Source organism: Haliotis asinina, chromosome 6, assembly GCF_037392515.1.
Source record: "Haliotis asinina isolate JCU_RB_2024 chromosome 6, JCU_Hal_asi_v2, whole genome shotgun sequence".
NCBI classification, from domain to species: Eukaryota; Metazoa; Mollusca; class Gastropoda; order Lepetellida; family Haliotidae; genus Haliotis; species Haliotis asinina.
The window spans coordinates 52248967-52269226 of record NC_090285.1 but is presented as its reverse complement, the minus strand read 5'-3'; the positions used below and the strand labels follow the sequence as shown (position 1 = coordinate 52269226).

Below are 20260 nucleotides of genomic sequence, written 5' to 3'. Positions count from 1 at the left end.
GTGCAAAAGTGCAGACTATGACCTCTCTTGTTTTCAAGGTCAATTCAGTGGTACCTACGACTTTCGATGGCATGAAATTGTGGACATTTGCAGTAGAATTGAATATTATATTGAAATTGAATAGATGTTCATTTATCTTTGCTTTTGTTTTCTTTTCCCATTTGGTCAAACCAAGTGGGACGTTTCTTTTGAGCACTAGTTTACCTTTGAAGCAAGATATTATGTACTATGTACCAACGATGTGAGGTAATCATGTGTTGGTGCAGGTTATTCTTAGAGCTGGTTTGCGTCAAATGGCTTATGACCATGGTACTGCCATGTTCATACTGCTTGTCAAGTCACCGCTCTAACGTTTTCATCTGATACCAACTGTCGCATACACTTACAATATTTGGAAAATAGCATATTCTGTGCTCATTACTAAATTATTAGGAGCAATGTAACCTACGTTAAATGTCCGACGATATTTTTGCACTTTTATAGGTGACCATTTTGTTTAATTGTAATTTTGGAAATGAAAGGACCAAATGTCTAAATTTAGGTTTGCTCACAGTGCCCTTAAGCTTATCTGCAGTCCATCGTTGCATGAGGTCGCCAATGTTGACCAAGATGGCACCGGGAACAGGACGGGCAGGAACATACACGCCATCAGCATTCATCACCTGAAACATGTTCATGTCATACCACAAACACGTCATCATTGGTCACACCTGAAATATGTCATACCACATACATGTAATCAGTATTCATTTCCTGAAACATGCCATACCACATACATACCATCATTGATCACCCCTGCCACATGTCATACCACATACATGTCATCATTTGTCACACCTGAAACATGTCATACCACATACATGTCATCAGCATTCATCACCTGAAACATGTCATACCACAAACACGTCATCAGTATTCATTTCCTGAAACATGTCATACCACATACATACCATCATTGATCACCCCTGAAACATGTCATACCACATACATGTCATCAGCATTCATCACCTGAAACATGTCATACCACATACATACCATCATTGATCACACCTGAAACATGTCTTACCACATACATGTCATCAGTATTCATTTCCTGAAACATGTCATACCACATCCATACCATCATTGATCACACCTGAAACATGTCTTACCACATACATGTCATCAGTATTCATTTCCTGAAACATGTCATACCACATCCATACCATCATTGATCACACCTGAAACATGTCATACCACAAACACGTCATCATTGGTCACACTTGAAACATGTCATACCACATACATGTCATCAGTATTCGTTTTCTGAAACATGTCATACCACATACATACCATCATTGATCACGCCTGAAACATGTCATGTCACAAACACCTCATCAGTATTCATTGCCTGCAACATGTCATACCACATACATGTCATCACTGGTCGCACTTGAAATATGTCATGCCACATACATCGTAAGCGAAACATCACCTCTTAGCAAATATTCCTGATCAGTAAGGAAATGTTTTGTCAAATGTATTCAAGATAAACAGGTATAGTGAACCGATGCTCATCGCATAATCATGCATTCGACAACAAAACCATCAGACATCCACATGCACACGCACACGCACACGCACACGCACACGCACACGCACACACATGCAAACACGCCTGCACATTAAAACTGATGTCACAGACATGGACGCGTCATCTGTATTCAACATCTGAAGCACTTATGATGACTCTTAATACTACGAACCCTGAGCATCAGCCTAACTGATATTGGGCTTGCAAAGATGTTTCCTGAATCTTGTCCAGATTAACACCCAAGACCACACTGCTTGTTTATCGAGGATTCCTGTAGAAACTAAGAATTACCTTTGTTTCAGTGTAACCATATAAGCATTTCTAATTGAAATGAAAACTTTAGAAACTAAGAACTGTGTCCATGTAACAATTTAAGAATTTCATTTCGTGTTGCCGTATTCTAATTCTAATTTCAAAACATAGCTCTTTTTCCGTACATGAAAGGTCGTTTCTCAATAATCTAATGACGATATATACGGAGACAGCAGTTTAGTTTGAACTGAAATGGCATTCATGTCCATATTATTATAGCAAATAATATGAATCCACATAAGCAAGCTGAAATTGTTGGTTTTCTTCAGAGTGAAATATGTGGGCCTGATTTACGTTTTCAAAATGCCAAAGATATCAGAGAAAATCATTAGCTTCACTTTCTGACAATTTCGTCCAAGAAGACTTTGAGATGAACCTCACCTCTAAGCCTCCAATGTCGTCCTGGAACAGCAGTGTTGTTGTACCATAGTCGGAGTGTTCTCCACAGCGGACTTGACCTGGTTTCACGGCTGTAGGTACACAAGTGGAAAGTCATTGTAGCTTATTAGATTGTATGTGTGTTCACTGTGAGAACTGTCGATTAGATCGGGTTTTTTATGATTCACATATCCTACACCCCACACCCAATACGCCAACCTCATATCCCCCATCTTTCACCTTACACTCTACACCCTACACCCTACACCCTACGCCCTACGCCCTACACCCTACATCCCACACCTCACACCCCACGTCCAATAACCACCCAACACCAACCCCTTCCTCACTCCAAAACATATCGTTTTCTTCGCCATCCTACACAAAGTAACCACAACTGTTCAATACTAAACAGAAACAAACCTTACTTTCAGGCAGAACGGGATAGTACAGACTTCTGAGTGTGGCGGCGCCACCTTTCTTGCCCATCAAGTTGTGACACTCGCGCAGGTAATAGCGATCCTAGAACACGGAAAGAGGCACTCAAGCAAACAGAATTGATCCTGAATAGATCCTAAAGATAAATCCTCAAACAGAGGCAGGAACTGAATTTTCCGATACTGAACCATGGGATGCAAATTTAATCCTAAGAGACAACGAAACTGAATCTGAAATCAGTAGACACTGACTATCCTCGAAAACAGGACAATGTTGAAACCAGGGCTTATGTTTCAGACATGACACAAAAAAACACCCTTTGTTACCTACTTGTACTCGATCTAAATTCACTCCATGAATCTGCTGTAGATGCCATACCTCAAGCTCTAGGCAGATTGACAGGACATCAAGGATTCGCTCTGCCAGTCGTGTGCAGTCATCGTGGAAATTTACGAACGTTGGCTTAAATTCCACAGGAACCTCCGGCCACGGCTGCAACAGTGCAACGTCACACATGTGTCAAATAGCAGTCGACTGTATAGAGGACATATTAGGATTGGAGTCCTACGTCAACCATTGCAGATTTCTTGTTGTGATAGATTGAAGTATCGCTATGAAATAATCAGATAGTTCCACAGTAAACTTACCAAACTAAGTAAACTTCGGCTCCTTATTAGACTGCTTGTACAAGAAAAGCCTAGGTCGCGTCAGCTAACCTTTGAGCGACCCAATACCGTCCAATCAAATGAGAGACGGCCGAACGGACCACCAAACAACAGGTACTGTTTAGGGTTCGGCGGGACAAAAATCCCCAGTCACTGACACCGAACTCTTTACAATTGAAATCTGCACAAAACAACTATATTTAACCAGCAGTATGTATGCTTGAGGCTTTCTGATGACATGGTTACCATAAGCTAATATTTTCGCTATTTTGCTATATTGTATTTTGTGACCCACTGACATAGATTTGGTCTCTCTTGAATTGTATCTGTAATCTGCATTGTTATATTGACTTGTGACTTTGTACACCTTGCTCTGGTTGCATAATAACAGAATGTGAAGGTAAACAACTTGTCTTTGTTTTGTTTTACTGGTTTACAAGGGGATTTCTTAAATTATTGCCACGGTAAATTCTTAACCGTAACATGCCAAACAGGAAGATACTGGAAAACATTTTTGTCACACGGTGTGCCGCCTAACAATGAATTCCTTGAACTAAATCGAATCGCCCCATAGAGCGTAATACTCACGCAGTGAAACGTCAAACGTCAAACACAGAATAATATTCATTCTATTGAACAGTATGATGTGTGTTACATGTTGAGGGCACAGCAAACCGTTCACGTGTCTTCTTAAGTACAGTCGGAGTACAAGCCAGAACAAGGAAGGGGAATTTTAGTGTGGTTGCCCTACTGAGAATGAAAATCGAAAGTCTTGAAAAGAGTCTTGGAAATGTTCCATGTGATAGAGAGGTATTAGAAGATGTTTCAGCAAAAGAGATTTCCTATGAGATTTCTTTACGTATATGCCGACAGATAAGAGAGCTATGATGGAAGTAATTTTCACGTTCAACCAGGTGAGCTTCAAGCAGCATACATGTTCGTGGTAATGAACAAAGGTAAATACCCCATCATGCCCAGGTGTAAAGTTGAATGCCTCCTTCAGGTCTCCAACCTTTCGTTCGGGATTCAACCTTGTGGGGAAAAAACAAAGAACTGAGCCGCTCTGAACTCTGTGCATCTCAGCAACATCCAAAAAGCTAGTATACTTTGGACATAGCTAAAGTAAACCGTTCCCATAATCTACGTCAACCAATATAGTATATAAATTAACACGGCGCGAAAATGAATTATTGAGATACGCAGTTGTCTCTGTACAAGTGGTAACTTTACCTTTATTTACCAAAAACAAATGGTAGAAGCAGCTACCAAATAAATGAATTAAAAATGAGGCTACAAGTATTCTGTGACTCACCATTCACCCTCTATGGGAACCCAGCCATGATTACCATGATCAGCGAGCACCCTTACACACTTCTTTTTCTCTTCCACGGGTTGATAAAAAAAGGTCTTGGATACAGAGAACATGGCATCCACCTTAAACAACAACAGCATATCCATCTATATGGAATAAATAACATATCCTTCTACATGGAATAACAACAGCATAGCCATCTAATTTACAAGGAATAACAACAGCATAGCCATCTAATTTACAAGGAATAACAACAGCATAGCCATCTAATTTACATGGAATAACAACAGCATAGCCATCTAATTTACATGGAATAACAACAGCATAGCCATCTACTTTACATGGAATAACAACAGCATAGCCATCTAATTTACATGGAATAACAAAAGCACTTTTATCCAACAGGAATATTAATAGCACAGTCATCGACCTGTCTGTAGTTGTACAAACATCCTTAGCACTAAGATTGTTGTCTGCATTAAGGTATGGGAGTTACAGCTACATTAGCGCTAAGGTTTGTACAAAGACACCCAGGAGCAACCATTGTGGAAACAGACAATGCATAAATATGAACACTGCTTGGTCGACGGAAGAGGGAAGTTTGGTATTATGGATGAGCTATGAGGGCACTTATTAATATGTGCATTACACCTGTGGGACGTGACTGGCATCACTATACTCTGTGCATGAATACTGTATACATTGAAACATGTGGCAGCCTGAACGTCCTGCTAAATCTGTGAGGGACATACATTCACACAGACTGTTTCCTTGTACGTTGCCAAACCAGTCAATGCATGATGAATAGCATCTGGTCAAAGAGCTCACACAACAACCACCAGCTAGCCCATACTACCAGACAAACACAACGCTTGAGAGACACAAGAGCAAGGTTGGTGATGGTCCTGTTTCAATACATGGGCATAGAATGGAGGATACGCACATACATTACATGTGTGATAGATGGCAGCAGCACACATACTCAGTAGACATTAGCGGACGTTGTATTGCAATTCAAAGAACGTCAAATCAGAAAATCTTGACACCAAGGGAGGTAACTGTTGGTGAAGGGGTTGATGTCCACACAGGTATTACAGATATGAACCTCAAGTACGTTTCTGTGTAAAGAAACTGATCCTAAACTACGTCAAAATACAGAAACGTACCCGGTTACCTAAACGGGAAACGGGACCATATTTCCCAACACAAAACAGAAATAGTGGCGTCGTGCATCACGAAATATTCGTTACTGTGTATGCTCGAATCTCATATAACGCAACCAAATGCACGTACCTAATGCAACAGTATGGCAGTTTCGGTCAGGGAATGACATATAAAGGAATGGACACATTCTAGGGTACGTTTCTGTATTCTAAAATTGGCTAGGTACGTTTCTGTATACCAAAAATTACCTGGGTTGCCGATCGCTCCAGCGTAACTGTTAAAAGGAAAAATGGTCCCTTCTCTTGGACTGGAACATTTCAACATTGTCCACAAAACATGAAAACTGAATATGTTGTTTACCTTTCTTTCTTCGATCCCATGATTAATTAGGTACAGAAAGCCAATTGTACTGAAGGCATCATATATCTCCTTGGCTGTGGTCTCCAGGACATCACTCGTCACGGACTTTGGGTCGGTAACATTCAGTCCGTACCTCTGGAAGTCAACAACTGGGATAGCAGACGTCGCCATAGTCGCACGATTAGCCTGTCTGCGAAAATCCTACCCACGTCAGGTGACAGTCGCCCTTTCGGACTGCCAATTAAATCCTTACCTAAGTCACGTGGCAGTCACGTTGACTGTTACTAACATACATTTATACAGTTTTAGTACATATCAATTATTAGAAACGTGTGCATAATAGAAATGATTGGGTAATCAGTTCAACATTCAGCTGACGAGGAATGAGGCGACATGTGAGTCTTCCAATTTCCTTCAGAGAAAGTCCCCCAACCATTCTTACAGGCTTCTTCCAATCAGTACGTGTTATAAGTTGAATTAGTGTTACTTTGCAATCAATTTTGTACATCTTGTACCCTTGTCATTGTCTAAAAACGCCCTGAAGAATTGGGTCAAACGCCAATATTATGGGTGTGTTGAACCCTGCTCCCCAGCGTGCTAATCAGTAACACTAATGGCTGGAAACTGCATGATAACTTTTTCCTTTTGTCATGGCGATACCTCCAGCCCATGTTTGTACAGAAGCAATTAATGAAATCATGTAAGTCATTACAGCATGAAAAGATTATTCAGTCTGCAATGATGGTCAACATATTTTAATTTACTGTCCTTGAAGGAGTTAAAATCATAAAGCTGTTTAGCGTCGCTGCATCTACAAATTCTAGGATGGTTGGTATTTTACAGACGTATGTTTTCAACACGTATTCGTTTTAAAAACTTGGTACTAACTTTTATATTTTATTATCCCCATGATCCTTACTTTTTAAAGAATATCCTTTGAAGTATTTTCAGAGTCATTCGTTTTTTCATGAAAATGCATTGAGAAAAAATATTTATCCAGCTGGCCTGTACGACATAGGTCAGTTATGGTGTATCAACGTATCCAAACGGCTTGGATTGATTGATTCATGTCATACATATTGTTTGATCTGTGTTGGATCATATATTCGTTGTAGTCATACAGATACAGTGTTGTTGAATGCCAAACAAACCATGTCCGATAATCAGTAATTATATAATTACTATTCTCAGGCAGCACCTGAGATATGTCCTATGTTTGTGTAACGTGTGATGTCATTGATAAGCTACAATCATACACCATTGAACGGAGCTTCATTGACAGCCCAACAGTCAAGTGAAAGAATATTGTCCACTAAAGTTGACACAGTGGTCACGTATGGCTATTGAACAGGAAGGTTTTCGGTATATCTGAGGTTTGAAAAAGGTGGCCATATATTTCTCATATTCGCATAGTCAGTCGGCTGTGGTCCTAATGTCCTCACCAACTTCTAGAATGACCATTTGACGACTATTGTCCTGGCTGAACATCTACATGACTATAACGTCGTGACATGTCCATCATGACATAAAAGTACAAAATATGACAAAAGATTCAGTGTGAAATATGGAAATAAGACATTGGGCAAAAGGTGCGCATCCCCATGGACACTAACTGTCATCTCATTCTTGCCATATATGGCCGAGTTTGTACTAATCCGAACTAAATATTAAGCCGGGTTTATAGTGTTGGTCTACTGAGATTCCGTGCCACTATTCAACATGGATGTCCTGTTCACACACATAGTGACTCTGAGCTGCATACCTGTCCCCTTTGACATCACTTGCCAAGCAGACAATAAAACAAGATCCAGCAGGCTCTGCTCACCCCTTTCTCAACCGGAGCTCAGAACTGTATTAAGACAAGCTACCTAACATTTCCATTTCGGGTGGCTAATGGCGCCTACATATCACATGCTCTAAATATTCAAGCTATGTGGTAAACCATCTGGATCAGACTATCCAGGTACCAACTGCATGTGCATCGATAAACGCAACCTGGATACTTAGGAGATAAACATCTTGTGTTGGCCAATTTCCGGCTGTTACTGAGTGTTTGAAGCACGGGAATGCATTTGGAACAGATTACAAAACACAGTGACTTTTGGTTTACAATGAGGGTCAATTCTGACCTGCATCTTCACGGTTTCAAACACGGAAGAGATTAGCAGAAGTTCATCATGAGCTTCGTCAACCTTGTATACGATCAAGGAACCACGTGCAGTGGCCATTTCGGCCAGTCTCTCACCACATCAGAGTGAACACACTTCTTCGTGTTTGCTCCTCGAGTGGTGTTTATTTGTTCTTTCGGTTTTGCTGTTATCGCAGCACCTAACAGTTTTTTCAACTGCATGACGTTGGTTTGTGACTAATTGAGTCGGGACCAGGAAAGCCAGTGATCCAAAACATGTGCATCGAGTCTTTGATTCGACCACCCAATCCCGATACGATAAAGAAGCGTTTGTTGATTATCAATTTCAACATGGATCTCTATGAGATAAAAGGTGCAAGGTGCAGCGGAGCTTTAATTCCGCGTCTTCCAGATACAAACAACAGTTATTGGTATTCTTTCGCTATTATTCTCAGATTCGCAGTATCAGTTTTTGGTTCTGTTTAAATACAAGTGCGTTTAATGGAGGATACGTACCGACACAAAATCAGTGCATACATGATACATATACGTATACATATACATATACATATACATAATCATATACATATACTAAACGCCAAAAGAAACGTTACCCTCCTTCCTTAATGACGGAGGTGCCTCTGCTCAGTTGACATTGCGATGTGTGGAGGTATATTTCTTGGTCTGTCATCTGTGAACCCAGTCTGTCTGTAGCAATGAATAAGTCTTGAAACCGTGATACGATGGTATCCGATGGTATCCGATGGTATCCGATATTGTTGGCAGGAGCCTTGTATGTTGACCCCATCTGCATCATCCCAAACTAAATGTCTCCTTCTCTTCTTCAGCTGTTAATTGTGGCATATGTCTCGTACCTGTGTATCATATCACTCATTCTAGACTCCCTTTATACCCTATAGAATCATTCTAAACGTAACACTGACGCAAATACTGCTTGAATATTTCTGCGTTTCGGCAACTGGTATTGCAATGCGTAAACAGAAAATGGAAAAATGTTACTTTGCAATCAAAAATTAACAAAAATTAGATGTTCCTAAACACTTTCCCTCGTATCAAAGAAACGTTTTACTTATTTTTACTGATGTAAATCAGCAGTAAATGTTTAAAAGACTGAAATCATAGGAATGATTCTTTTACCATTTTCTACACCCTACAACAGTTGTTTCTTGTTAGAATAGTGAAAAATGGTGACTTTAGGTGGTTGTAAACAGACTTTTATTTCAAGCTTTGTTTTAGGGACCTCTAAATCACTGTTATTGGTTTATTTCGGCAAGCTCGAAAAGAGGCTCTGCCAGATAAATTTATTACCTCCCTTGACTTTCTTTTGATCCAATCAGGTGTCTACGCTGGGAAGTTGAGCGAACCAATCACAACTCACTTTCGTTTTTTGAATTATCTAACTGATTATACTTGGCAACAGAAACAATGCAGAGGTTATCTGGAAGAGGTAGAAGGAGTTCTTGCATATGTTGTTTTAAAGTTTCGGACCTCTGAATTTCTTTGTATGATTTCCCTAAAATCAGAGTCGCACTGCGAGCAAACCTTAGCAGTTGCGACCGCTGCCTTTGTTGACACTGGCAAGCTCGGTTATAACGGCGGCCTAGCTGATTGGCTACTGTGAGAAGGCGGAGCCAGCCAAGGGAGGTAATAAATTTATCTGGCAGAGCCGTAGATGCGTCCAGGGTATAGTGGAGACTTTTCGGAACGTATACCCTGGAGATATCGAGGATGATCCGTGACTTGCACATTTATCACCAATCCAGCACATTGTCTTAACCAGATTATTTCTTCAGTCCCAGTGAGTGCCGGTTTAGACAGCTTCCACTGTAATTCATAAAGGTACGAGGGTAGCTTTTCTTTTGGCGTTTAGTGCGTATTTCATTCGTTCCCATGGCGGAGAGGATCCTTTCGTGACTATGGGAGGTAACTGGTATAGGCAAAAACATCGACCTTCCATAGGACTATAACATTTCAACATTGTCCACAAAACATTAAAACTATATATGTTATTTACCTTCATTATTGAAAAACGCGCAATGAGGCCTCCCTGTGGACCATTTCAACTTGGTGCATAATACCAAGGAACAGGATATGCTGTTTACCAGTTTGGATTCGATCCCATCATTCATTGGGTACTTGAAGTCTTTTGTACTAAATGCTTCACATGTCTCCTTGGCCGATGTCTCCGGGACGTCACTCGTTACAAATTTTGGGTGTGCAAGGTTCAATACGTACTTCTGAAAGTCAATAACTGGAATAGCGGACGTCTACGAGATGGCCTATGACACTGATGGACACTTTTCACTATTGTGATTGGTGGCCTGTGACGTTGATGGACACGTGTTCTTATCAAGTTCCAGACGAGTGGGAAAATGTATTGGCTCATTGCTGGCCATAATATTGCAGAGATGCTCCGCAAGTGGAAACAAAATTTCATCCATATCAAATGATATACATATTTTCAATAAATCACAATCCCATGTCCAAATCAGGGTGTGTTCACGCAGTGAGTGAATGACTATTTGCCACACTGGAGAAATAGAACATGATTAACAAACGGACAAAGCAGTTATAGACAAAACAGTGGTTATTTTCAGAATGAATTACTTGTCGACTCCGTTACTTAAAACGTTTACAATTCATATATCACCATGATGTAAAAGTAGGGGATGGAAGAGGTAGAACATATGGTTTAATCGCTAAAGATATTAATTCTCGAGCAATGTCGACAAGTGTTTTCATTCATAACTAAAAGGTCACACTGAATCTATAATTCAGATAGTCCTCAGATGAGATGGGTTCATACTTGTTTGAACCATCCAGACATTTAATCATGGTATCATTATTTGGATTGACAAAGAAAGCAATTGATTGTCGACTCTGATGTTTCTTCACTTCCGCTTCTGGAATGAGCACCCGGTGTTTCTGAAAATACGAAACGTGGATGATATACTTGACACAAGAGGGAGGTTGCTCTATAACAATGGCGAGTTTCTCTCTGTCTGGGTCAAGTCATAGACGCCACGACGAAGACAGGTGTGGGTGTGACCGCAGAACCAGTTTTGGGTATGAAATCAGGCTTCAAGTGGCCGAAACTACAAACATGAAACTAATCCGCATAACAGAACCCCCGCCAGTATGTGAGAGTACTACTCCAGGGCGTATTCACAAGTTCAGACATTCAAGTACAGCGCCCTTTGCACAAACACCCGGTGTCCATGAAAAGCTAAACATTTGAAGCATAAAACCATGTACATGTAGGGTCGTACAAGCCAGAGATCATGCACTATGTTGGTACAAGGTATTCTTAGACTTGGCTTGCGCCAGGATCACTGGGCTAACATCTCCATACTGCTTGTGACGTTCACCTACTATTAACCAATCACTCACGTGTATAGAAAGCGTACAATTCATTTACATATTTTTAATTATATTTTGCGTAATCGTCGGATTGGTTCTACACAGTAAAGTTTGCTCACTGTGCCTTTAAGCTGATCTGCTGTCCATCGCTGCATCATGTCACCAATGTTGACCACAATGGCGTTTGGAATGGGCGTGGCCGGCACATACATGCCATCGGTGTTCATCACCTGAAACATGCCGCATTACCATTCATTACCTGAAACATACCACACACATGTCATCAGTATTCATCACCACGTCATACCACATCATCGCCTGTACCATGCCACACATGCGTCATGATTGTTCATCGTCTGAAGGACGCAATACCATATACATCTCATCAGCTGTCATCACCTGAAAGACGTCTTGTCACATATACCTCATCTGCAGTCATCACCTGAAAGACGTCATACCACAAACATCGTATCATCAGTCATCACATGAAAGACGTCATACCACACACACCGACAGCACTCATCACCTGAACCATATCATGGACACACGTTGAAACGTATGTCATACGTTTGCAAACTGGCTATATGTTTATCAGACCCATGAGAAGCCCGGTTAGAATTGATCTTCAGTACCCAATGCTCGTCGTATGAGGCGACGAACGGAATTGGGTGGTCAGGCTCGCTGACTTGGTTGCCACATAAATTGATGCACTTGCTATTCATCACTGGATTGAATGGTCCAGAGTCAATTATTTAAAGACCGTCGCCATGTGGCTGGAATATTGCTCAGTGCTGCGTATACCTAAACGATGAAGTCAATCAGTTGTGTCCATTGCCTTTAACGAAATATATAAGCACCAACGAATCTGTGTTCTCCATCTGCAGCATGCAACTGACATTCAAAGAATATACAGTCATTTAAGGTCGGTCTGAATCCTAAACGCGAACCCAAACCACTAATATAACGTTCAAACAATTACTTTACGGAATGCCATAGGGAAACAAGACGTTAACGGTGGCTGAAGGCCGAGTTCCAGCCTCCCTGAATACAAATACAATCACCAAACGCATTTTAGTATCTCACCAAATCCCCAAAATCTCACCAAATCTCACAAATTGCTTGACTTGTATTTTGAAGATGCGTTTATAACCAGGAACTGCATTGTTCCTATATAGCCATGTAACCATTTCATATCTGAATGGTCTACTGAATGGTTTGAAGATAAACGTTGTGGTTTTGTCCACACCATGGTGACAAATAAAATACATTCACGGAAGAAATTTATTTTGGATTTTCAAACTGAAGTATTTATTACATGGGTGATGTGGTGTTATCTGGTCTCAAACTGGTCAAATCCCAGAAAAAAGCACTACAGTTTCATCACAGTACGTGTCATTTTGTGTCCTGAATCACACAGAGAACCTTACCTCCAAGCCTCCAATGTCGTCCTGGAACAGTAGTGTTATTGTACCATAGTCGGAGTGTTCTCCACAGCGTACTTGACCTGGCTTCACGGCTGGAGGTGCAGAATTAGAAACTCTTTGTAATTTAGAAGGCTGCATGTGTGCAAGTAAGAGAGAATTGTGCATTTGAAACTATACATCATATACCTCACACCCTACATCCCACACCTCAAAATCTATTTCATACCCTACTTCTTACACCCTACACCGTATATCCTACACCATACATCGCACACCTCACACACTGCACACTACTCTCTACACCTTACACCATACACCTTACATCTCACACTTCACTCCCCACACCCTACACTTCACACACCATACCTCTATCTCATACCTTATACCCTCTATCTTACACCCTACACCGTACATTCTACATCCTACTCCATGCACCCACACTCCTCACACCTTACACCTTACACCCTACGTTTTACACCTCATCCTACACTACCAGACCCCTCCATTTCAGAAAAAAAACACACCTCAAGGTTTTATACTAAAAAGCTGCAAATAATTGCACAGTGGACAGAAACAGTCCTTACATTCAGGCAGGGCGGGATAGTACAGGCTTCTCAGTGTTGTGGCGCCGCCTTTCTTGCCCATCAGGTTGTGACACTCACGCAGGTAATAGCGATCCTAGAACATAGGGAGACACTGAGACACTGATAGATTCTGAATCCAGAAACAGAGGCCTGATCTCTTGTTTTCTAGCGGGTAACAGCGATCATAGAACACTGGGAGAAATTGAGACACTCAAGTAGATAGTGGCTATGCCAGAAAACGGTGGGAAATTGATACCCTCAAGTAGGCAATAGCGATCCTAGAACACGGGGGCAGATAAAGACACTCAAGCAGGCAATAGCGATCCTAGAACACAGGGAGACATTGATAACCTCAAGTAGGCAATAGCGATCCTAGAACACGGGGGCAGGAAAAGACACTCAAGCAGGCAATAGCGATCCTAGAACACAGGGAGACATTGATAACCTCAAGTAGGCAATAGCGATCCTAGAACACGTGGGCAGATAAAGACACTCAAGTAGGCAATAGCGATCCTAGAACACGGGGGCAGATAAAGACACTCAAGCAGGCAATAGCGATCCTAGAACACAGGGAGACATTGATAACCTCAAGTAGGCAATAGCGATCCTAGAACACGGGGGCAGATAAAGACACTCAAGCAGGCAATAGCGATCCTAGAACACAGGGAGACATTGATAACCTCAAGTAGGCAATAGCGATCCTAGAACACGGGGGAAAATTGACTCTCTCCAACACGTGATAGCGATCCTAGAACACGGGTGAGATTGGGACACTCACGCAGGCAACAGTGATCCTAGAACATGTGGAGACATCGAGACACTCATGCAGGTAAAATAGATTGTAAATTACGAGTAGTGAATTGAAGTTGGGAGCAGATACAGAAACTGAAATTGTTTATTTGATACTGAAACATGGAATTGAAATCTGATCCCAACGGGTGGAGAATAAAATCTAAAATTAAACAAGCCTGGCTATGTCCAAAAGCAGGACCACCTTTAAAGGTATGTCACATATTTCAGACTGGTTGACACGCTTTGTTTGTCTCTTTGTTCCATGAATCTGATGCTGATGTCATACATGAAACTTAAAGCCAATAGACAAATTTCTAGGGCCGCCCTCGGTCACCTGGTTTACCTCCGTTCCGTAACTGTATTCACTTCATGCATCAACGTTGAATGCCACTCCTCAGGTGTCATGGAGATAAGCAAAACATCAGTCATTTTGAATCCAGTCTACAAATGCACACTTACATTCACATCATGAGTCAACAATGGATATCGTACCTGAAGTTTGAGGCCGATAGACAGGACGTCAAGGATTCGCTCTGTCAAATTTTTGCAGTCATCATAGAATGTCACGAACGTGGACTTAAATTCCACAGGATTCTCCGGCCACAGCTGTAACAGACCATCTTTACACCGGTGTCACCTTGCAGGTGTTGCAGGGTACAGTATAAACGACATGGTAGGACAATGGTCCCACTTGAACACCTTTAGAAAATTCAAGGTTATGAAGGTATAAGTATGAAAATTACTATATCAATTAATATTTTCCTACTACTGACATGAGTCCATTTCCGCAAATTTTATACTTTACGATATCACAAGTCATCTTCAAATTGATATAAACCGCAAATTGTAACAAAAGGCCAACATTTAAAAAATGTAAACATGAGGAATACCCTTTTTCCCCCATGAAGACTAAATAAAAAAAATGCTTGCAGAGCATAATATGTATCATATTCACTCACTAGAGATCTTTAAGATCGATTTTTTTATGTTTTTATTTTATTTTTTTATGTATTTTTTAAAATAGTTAACACCATATTTCAAGAATATCAACTCTGTTTCTTTTTGTTGGATAAAATGATGAAACGCCAAACTGAAGCAGGTCGTACATGTGTACCACTTTAGTGAAAGCTACTATAATGCTGATAAGCCATGAACCATGATCAGAAAGAGCCGGGATTCGAACCCACGATAATCGGTTCTTGGCACGCACAAGGGGCGAAACAAAAGTGATAAGAATTAGGTGGTGAACCCAAACGTCTATTTTGAAAATGCCCTTTCACTTTTCTTGTTACCAGCGTGTGGTTCTTATAGCAACGTGAACGTGGAGCTTACGTAAGAAACCAAAAGAGAAGGAAAGGCACATTTTATACATATTGTAGCAATGCTCCACAATATCACTGCGGGGGACACCAGAAATGGGCTTCACGCATTGTACCCATGTGGGGAGTCGAACCCAAAGATCGAACGCTTTAACCACAAGGCTACCCCACCTCCCCTCGATTGCCTTATGTTAAAATACGTGGCCTTATTATCGCTCACAAACTTTTAGCCTTCTTGTTATCTGCAAACGTCAAATACACACTAATATTCACATCATTACTTAAGAATATATGCTATCTGTTGTGTCCACCAGCTATTCAAATGGAGGAAATTTCAATATTACTGACATAGTGGCCATATCGAAAATAAAAATCGAACGCCTTCAAAAATGTCTTGAAAATGTTCAAGTGCCGTCATCGTGGTTCCAAGGGTTACAAAATTCAGTAAAAGGGATTCATTAGTAGTTGTCTTTACCAGATAAGCAGGCCATGACCTAAGCATTGTTTACGCTAAACCAGGTGAGCTTCAAGCAACATACACATTCCTGATAATGAGCAATTGTAAATACCCCATCATGTCCGGATGTACAGTTGAACGCTTCTTTCAGGTCTCCAACCTGTCCCTCGGGATTCAACCTTGTGGGGAAATAAAGAAAGAGGTATCACTGAACCGCTTTGAGCAGTATACATCTCAGCAACTTTCCTATAATGTACTTGGGGCAAAGCTAATGTAAATCTTTCACATAATGTGCCTTAACTAATGTAGTGTCTAGTTAACATGGTATGAAGATGAGTCATTCTGATATTTAGCTGTCTCTGAACAAGTCCGACTGTCAACCACGTTCGAAAATCAAATACAAAAGATAGTGGATGTGGCTAACAGATAAATGACGTTAAAATATTGCTACAAGTATTCTGTAACTCACGATTCACTCTCCAGGGCAATCCAGCCATGATCACCATGATCTGCCTGAACTCGAGCACACTTCCTTTTCTCATCCACGGGTAGATCAAAGAAGGCCTTGGACACCGAGAACATGGCATCCACCTGGAATAACAACAGCACATTCATCGATATGGAATACCAATAAGATATTCATCGATATGAAATGACAATTGCACACTCATCGACGTGGAATAGAAATAGGACATTTAAATATATGGTATAACAAAAGCACATTCATCGACATGGAATAACCAATAGCACATTCATGAAGTTGGAATAATAATTGCACAATCATCCAACCGGAATAGTAATACCACATTCATCAACCTGGAATGGTAATAGCACCTTCATCGATCTGGTATAGCAATAGCACATTCATCGACATGAAATAACCAATAGCACATTCATCGACCTGGAGTAAAACTAGAACATTCATCGACCTGGTATAACAATAACACATTTATCGACATGGAATAACAATAGCGCCTTCATCGATCTGGAATAGCACATTCATCAACATGGAATAGCAATAGGATATTCAACAACATGGAACAAGAACGCATTCATCAACATGTGTGCCGTTGTAGAAAGAAGTCTTAGTGCTAACACTGTTGTAAGTCTATGATAAAGGTATGGGAGTTACGGTCACCACAGCTCTAAGATTTGTACAATGGCACCCCGGAACAACCATTGTGAAGGAAACAAGCAGATGTTGAATACAACTCTGCATGGACCACTAAAGGCAGCCTGTTACAACGTAAATTGTTGTCACATGTTTCTAGATGTAAATTGTTGTAACAGTGTATTGTATTAATGCATTGTGTGTATTAATGCACACTTTGAATGTGTAAGATATGACGTCATGGTAATAATATATCCTATGTATGGGTGATATATGATGGCATTGTATTAATATACCGAACAACAAAAGAAAAGCAAGTTTCGGAGAAAAATGAAATTTCATAACAGTAAGAGTTCATGTTTCGGGAACGTTCATGCTAAAGTGATATAATGATCCCAGATGAGATGTTATGCAATTTGACTTCCATACGAATCATTCGCACACACCAACACATTCATGCAAACCCGTACTTAGCATGTGCATAGACGGTTCAGGATAGCAAGCACGAACTTCATTCTGAGGTATTCTTGTAAAGGTTTGTGTAAGAAAAAACAGTTCCGTAATGACGCTTGGGGGAGTACACGTCACACAAACGTGACCTAGACTAACGACTGAGCAGAGGAGAATGACCATTTCAAAGATACACGGAAGTAACTCTGCAATAACTAGACAACTGGGCTCTCATTTTACCACCTCTACACGACTTGCTCAACGTCATCAGCAAACGGGGTTGTTGTTGATCGTCTCCGTACCGTGCGATCACGGGTGACAACTCTTGTCCTAGATCGGTTCGTCTGGGTCAGTCATCTAAACAACCAAACTCCACCAGAAACAGTAACAGCAGCTTGAGTTCATGGGTCAAAGGGAACCGTGTCCAGCGGTGCGAGTAGGCGTCGTCTTCGGGATGTTGGAATCCACTGCCGACGGCCACATGTTGTTCAATTTTGACACGTCAACAACGTCAGCAACTTTTACAGCCCTCGCTCAGAACAACATTAACGTTCTTCCAAGGCGGCCTGTTTCCCCGGATATGGCTCCCGGTGAACGTTCTGGGACGAATCTGGATGGAGGATTAGTGCAGGTAAACAGCTACTCACACTTGCACTGCTGGAACAATTGGAGATTGGTGTTTGAGTCGTGCCTCGGGCACTCTTTCGGACCCTTTCGCGTTCAGGGGCATCTCCATTTGACGGACTGGGATAAATGTGAACCTATTGCAATGAAACACCAACGGCAGCTTTCAGCTGTTACATTGACAGTGATTTCTAGAGAATAAATAATTAGATATGATTTTCATTTTCATGTACTCAAAAGCTTAACAAAAAGACAGACTTGAGTTTCTTTTACGGTTTGACTGTATAAACATACACATTGCATGGGTGAAATATGAAGGCACTGTAATGATATTCACTTCGAATGTGTCAGATATCATGGGACTGCATCGATATACACAATTTGTAGGTGAGACATGACGGCAGTATCTTAATATCCACAGTTCATGGATGAGATATGACTGGTAGTGTATAAATATACTCTATGGTACCTACTCTATCCACCGGTACAGTGTATCTAGAAACATGTGACTGCATCTTCCGCTTAAGCGTTACTGGCTGATAGATAGCAGTGAAAACTCTCCCACTGTCCTTGCAACGTTTGGTCGTACACGCCCGATTACATCACGACCTGACCTACTTGTAGAAGACAACAAGAGCAAAGTGCAAGGTGGCTTTGATTACGTGTAACATTGTCACCAGGGTCGTTAAAGACGCAGTTACAGCTATTAGAAGAAGCACACCACAATAATCAATACACCTTATGTTGCTATTCAAAGAAAGTTAAATCATAAAATCTTTCAAGTAACTGTTAGAAACAAATACATCGATCTTTCCTAGGACAACAACGCTTCACCACACATATTAAAACTGAATAGGTTGTTTACCGTTCTTTCTGTTGAAAGATGGGAGCCATTGCGACATTGGCCACGGTAAATAAGAAACAGGGTGTGTCCTTTACCTTTCTTTCTTCAATCCCATGATTAATTAGGTACAGGAAGCCTATTGTACTAAAGGCATCATATATCTCCTTCGCTGTGGTCTCCAGGACGTCACCCGTCACGGACTTGGGGTCGGTAACATTCAGTCCATACTTTTGGAAGTCAACAACTGGGATAGCAGACGCCGCCATAGTCACACTTTTAGACTGACTACCGACGAAAATCTCATCCACTTGACGCAAGAGACGCCTGTCTGGACTGACAATTAAATCCTTACCCAGATCACGTGGCTGTCATGAAAACTGTTAGTGACCTACAAGTTACAAGTGATTACAGAACAGTCTCGGTTCCTGTTTATTGGGTTCCGCCAACTTCGTGCGATAACCAGTCTAAAATCTTTAGACTAATTCATTTAACTAAGTCCCTAAATTTTAATCAGCATGATCTGACACGTCTAAGAATTTGTATATTGCAACACTATGCTCCTTCTAATCCTTGCAGACACGTCGTACAGCGTCCTCTTTCGTACAGCTAGCTCTCACAAACGCAATCGTGGAACTCTCAAAACGAGGCTCTGCCGCTAGGAAACTCGAGATAAAATATGGAAATAAGGGGGCAGTAAAGTCTAAAATTAAAATTCATTTGTAAATACCATTTGTATAAAACAAAGAATTGGAATTCAGTGTAACTCATGTTTCGGTATGATTTATACAGTGGTGTAAGATATTACATTCTAGAACCGAGTGCATAATGATAATGGGAATAGTTTGTAATATCGCAACGTTTGGTCAAGCATTCAGTCTGAGCTGACCCTGTAAACGCCGTGTAAGTCTGCCGTTTGCGTTCACAGAGACTTTCTCCAACCAACT

At 41.0% G+C, this 20260-nt stretch overlaps 2 protein-coding genes across 2 annotated transcripts; both read right to left on the bottom strand.

Annotated features, from left to right (window-relative positions):
- Window positions 1-824: 824 nt before the first annotated feature.
- LOC137286675 (uncharacterized) lies at window positions 825-4444 on the bottom strand. Its single transcript, XM_067818651.1, has 6 exons — window positions 4331-4444; window positions 3080-3193; window positions 2692-2785; window positions 2267-2355; window positions 989-1008; window positions 825-837 (listed from the first exon to the last, which is right to left on the bottom strand). The coding sequence occupies exons 1-6, from the start codon at window positions 4442-4444 to the stop codon at window positions 825-827; spliced, it is 444 nt and encodes a 147-aa protein (XP_067674752.1).
- A 6582-nt stretch (window positions 4445-11026) lies between these two features.
- Window positions 11027-19698, bottom strand: LOC137287316 (uncharacterized). Its single transcript, XM_067819555.1, has 8 exons — window positions 19412-19698; window positions 16757-16878; window positions 16400-16466; window positions 15004-15117; window positions 13720-13813; window positions 13139-13227; window positions 11831-11941; window positions 11027-11276 (listed from the first exon to the last, which is right to left on the bottom strand). The coding sequence occupies exons 1-8, from the start codon at window positions 19580-19582 to the stop codon at window positions 11100-11102; spliced, it is 945 nt and encodes a 314-aa protein (XP_067675656.1). The 5' UTR covers window positions 19583-19698; the 3' UTR covers window positions 11027-11099.
- Between the last annotated feature and the right edge of the window lie 562 nt (window positions 19699-20260).